We start from the raw sequence: 3,144 nt of genomic DNA on the forward strand, positions 1-3,144 counted from the left end.
CCGCCTGCCAAACCTCAGCTCAGATGTGGGCTGATGCCTTGAAACCCGAATGGGCGGTGGTGGTGGCCAGAGTCCCCCCACCCGGCCTCCTTCCTGAGCAGGTCAGTGCGTCCCCCACGGCGGAGTCAGAGCCAGTAGTTCCCAGAGGCCGTGAGGAAGCCGGTCAGGACGAGGACCAGGGTCTGAGGAGCGAGCGGGGGGACAGGTGGCCCCCGCCCACCCACAGTGGCTGCTGGGTGTGGTGGGCGCCCGCAGGGACTGGGTCTAGTGTCCTTTGTGGACAGATGTCGTTTTCTGCCTGGTGACCAAAGGGGCTGGGATGCCCCTCACGTGAGTCCTGTCCGGGCCCCGTGGGCAGAGCCTGGCTCAGGGGGGCGGGACGGGGCCCTGATGCGCCCGCTGGTCCCTCAGGCATCACCTCCGAGAACGAGCAGGAGGTGAAGCAACTGTCCTCTGAGACGGACCTGGAGCGGGCCGTGCGCAAGGCGGCGCTGGTCATGTACTGGAAGCTCAACCCCAAGAGGAAGAAGCAGGTGGCCGTGTCCGAGCTGCTGGAGAACGTGGGTCAGGTCAACGAGCACGGTACGCGGCCTTCCCCGGGGTCTCCCGTGGCCTAGGGAGGGCCTTCTGGGGACACCCCGTGCCTGGGGCTCAGGGGTGACCATGCTCGGTGTGACAGTTGGGGCCACCTGGAGCCCAGTGACCCTACTGTGGCACAGCCCAGCTCCACCCGCTGCCCCTCTGCTGGGTGACGGAGCCACTCCCTGCTGTCACGCTCTGCCCTCCTGTGAGTCCTCCCTCAGCGGGTGGCACGCCGGAAGAGCCCAGGTAGGTTGTGGTCGGTGGACGGACGTTGACAAAAGGGCAGAACATTCCGGTGCCGGCTGTTTCACTCCTGGAGCAGACCGGGACGGAGCCCCAGCAGTAGGGCTGGGACATGGGACGCAGAGTCTAGGCCAGGGAGGACCCTGGCAAGGACAATGCCAGTGAAGTGTTTGGGGCTGGTTATGCTGACCAGAGGTCTCAGTGTGTCCATAAAGGGGACGCACTATGCCCAGAGGGGCACTGAGTCACCCTAGTGGGTGGAGGCCGAGAGGTGGCTGCCAGAGACGTGGCGTACAGCGGAGGCTGCAGGCCCTGTGGTCCCAGAGCTGGGGACCCCCAGGAGTGCACCGCTGGTTTGCAGAGGGCTGCCCGCCTTCATCCTCGCTCCACTCTCTCCCTGCAGATGGAGGGGCACAGCCAGGCCCCGTCCCCAAGTCCCTGCAGAAGCAGCGGCGGGTGCTGGAGCGCCTGGTCAGCAGCGAATGTGAGTACAGTTGTACTTCCTCTGCCCGTGGCAGCTCCCACACAGCCGTGCCTGCCACCCCGTGCCCGCATCCACTGCGTCCCCGGTCTGGGGGTGTAATGGGTGTCAGTTCTGGGCGCGGGACCTGGACCCCTACCCACTGGGAGCAAGTGTCTGAGCGGGAAGGCAGACATGATGGTCCCTGTGGGTCCTGGGCACATTGGGTCCTGGGCAGTCAGCAAGGGTGGGCGGCAGCTCACAGTGAAGGGTAAGGGGGGGCACCCAGCAGGGAGAGTGGGGGCTCTGCACCCAGCATGGGCTGTGGAGTAGAGGGCAGAGTGTGATGGGGGAAGGGATGGAGGATCGGGGGCTCCGGGAGCTGGGGTGCCTTTGGGACATCCAATTAGAAGACACCTGCAGGTCCCCTGTGTGCAGCAGCAGCGCGAGTGCATAGAGCCCCAGGCGGCCACTCGGAGGAGACACAGTGGTGGGGGGACCAGGGCTGCTCAGCACTAACGGGAGCTCCCGGGCCAGCACCAGTCCCACAGGACGTTAGAGGCCCTAAGGGTCTCAGTTGCATGGGGGGCAGAGGGAGAGGGCGTCATTCAGAGGGCACGTCCACTTTCCCGCCATGCAGGTGGGAAATGTGTCTGGAATGGGCCGGAGCTCTGGGCAGATCCAGCACTGAGGGTGGGGCCTCGGCGCCTGCTCTGTTCCGGGGGCAGCCGACTGCCCCTCTCTCTCTCCTCCTCGGCTGGGTCCTCACCCACCGCCCAGGTCGGAGATGGGTGTCTGAGCCCCTGCCTCGGCTGGCCCAGCCGCTGCCCGCCTTGCCGCCCAGGCGTGACGGCCTTGCCTGTGCCGTTCTCTCCGCTTAGCCAAGAACTACATCGCGCTGGACGACTTCGTGGAGATCACCAAGAAGTACGCCCAGGGCATCCTCCCCACCGACCTGCTCCTGCAGGACGACGAGGACGATGAGCTGGCGGGCAAGAGCCCCGACGACCTGCCCCTGCGCCTGAAGGTGAGCGCGCGGCGACCCCCAGGCGCCCTCTGTGTCTGAGAAATGCTGAGGGGAGCAGGTGCCGCGCAGTGGCCCAGTGTGATTTAGATGATGTCACTCTGAGAAATTGTTTGTTTATGGGAGAGAATGGAGGTTAGTTCCTCAACGATGCCCCCTGCAGAACATGAGCGGGTGCTCAGGAGAGCAGGGGGACCTGGGAGCAGGGACGCCAGGTTACCAGGTCTGCAGGGGCTCAGGGGGAGACGGGTGGAGTACAGAGTGGCGAGGAGGTGACCCGGGCCAGCCTGAGGGCAGGAGGCACCCCTTCCCCGCCGTCTGCCGCGAGCAGCTCCACACGGCCTGACCGAGCGAGGAGCGCACGTGTGGAGAGCAAGGAGTGACGGGTCAGCCTGTGACAGCCGTGTGTCCTTGTGGAGACCACGGTGCAGACACCAGCTGGCCACCTGCCTTCCATGCACTTCCCTGCTCACTGGCCTGAGCCACGTGCGCCCGTCTCACCTGCAGAGAGCGCCAGGTTTGCAGACGTTGGGCTACGCAACCCAGACAGGTCGGCCAGCCCAGGGCCTGGCAGACAGGCCTCGCAAAGCCCATTAGTCACCCAAGAGCCCTTGGGGTCTGTGCGTGACGGACGTGTGTGACCACCCTCAGTGGTGGGGGGCTCAGCCCAGGGGGTGGCACTGGGGACACAGCTCAGCGAGCCCTGCGGGAGCCAGATGGTGCTCAGCCCGGCACCCAGGGGGAGGCAGACGTGCGCAGCCCAGGGCAGCGGGCATGGCCGCCACCTCACGGCTGCTGGCTGAGTGAGCACCCCAAGGACAGGGCACATTCAAGA

At 66.0% G+C, this 3,144-nt stretch overlaps 1 protein-coding gene across 1 annotated transcript in view; it reads left to right on the forward strand.

The window, feature by feature from the left end:
• The window catches only part of WFS1 (Wolfram syndrome 1 (wolframin)), a 25,606-nt gene that overhangs the window by 16,201 nt on the left and 6,261 nt on the right, over nucleotides 1–3,144 (forward strand). Inside the window, 3 exon segments of the mRNA XM_015565802.1 lie at nucleotides 312–582; nucleotides 1,229–1,309; nucleotides 2,167–2,312. Coding sequence (XP_015421288.1) covers nucleotides 312–582; nucleotides 1,229–1,309; nucleotides 2,167–2,312 — 498 coding nt within the window.

This window comes from Myotis davidii, unplaced genomic scaffold, assembly GCF_000327345.1.
Source record: "Myotis davidii unplaced genomic scaffold, ASM32734v1 scaffold960, whole genome shotgun sequence".
Taxonomy (NCBI): domain Eukaryota; kingdom Metazoa; phylum Chordata; class Mammalia; order Chiroptera; family Vespertilionidae; genus Myotis; species Myotis davidii.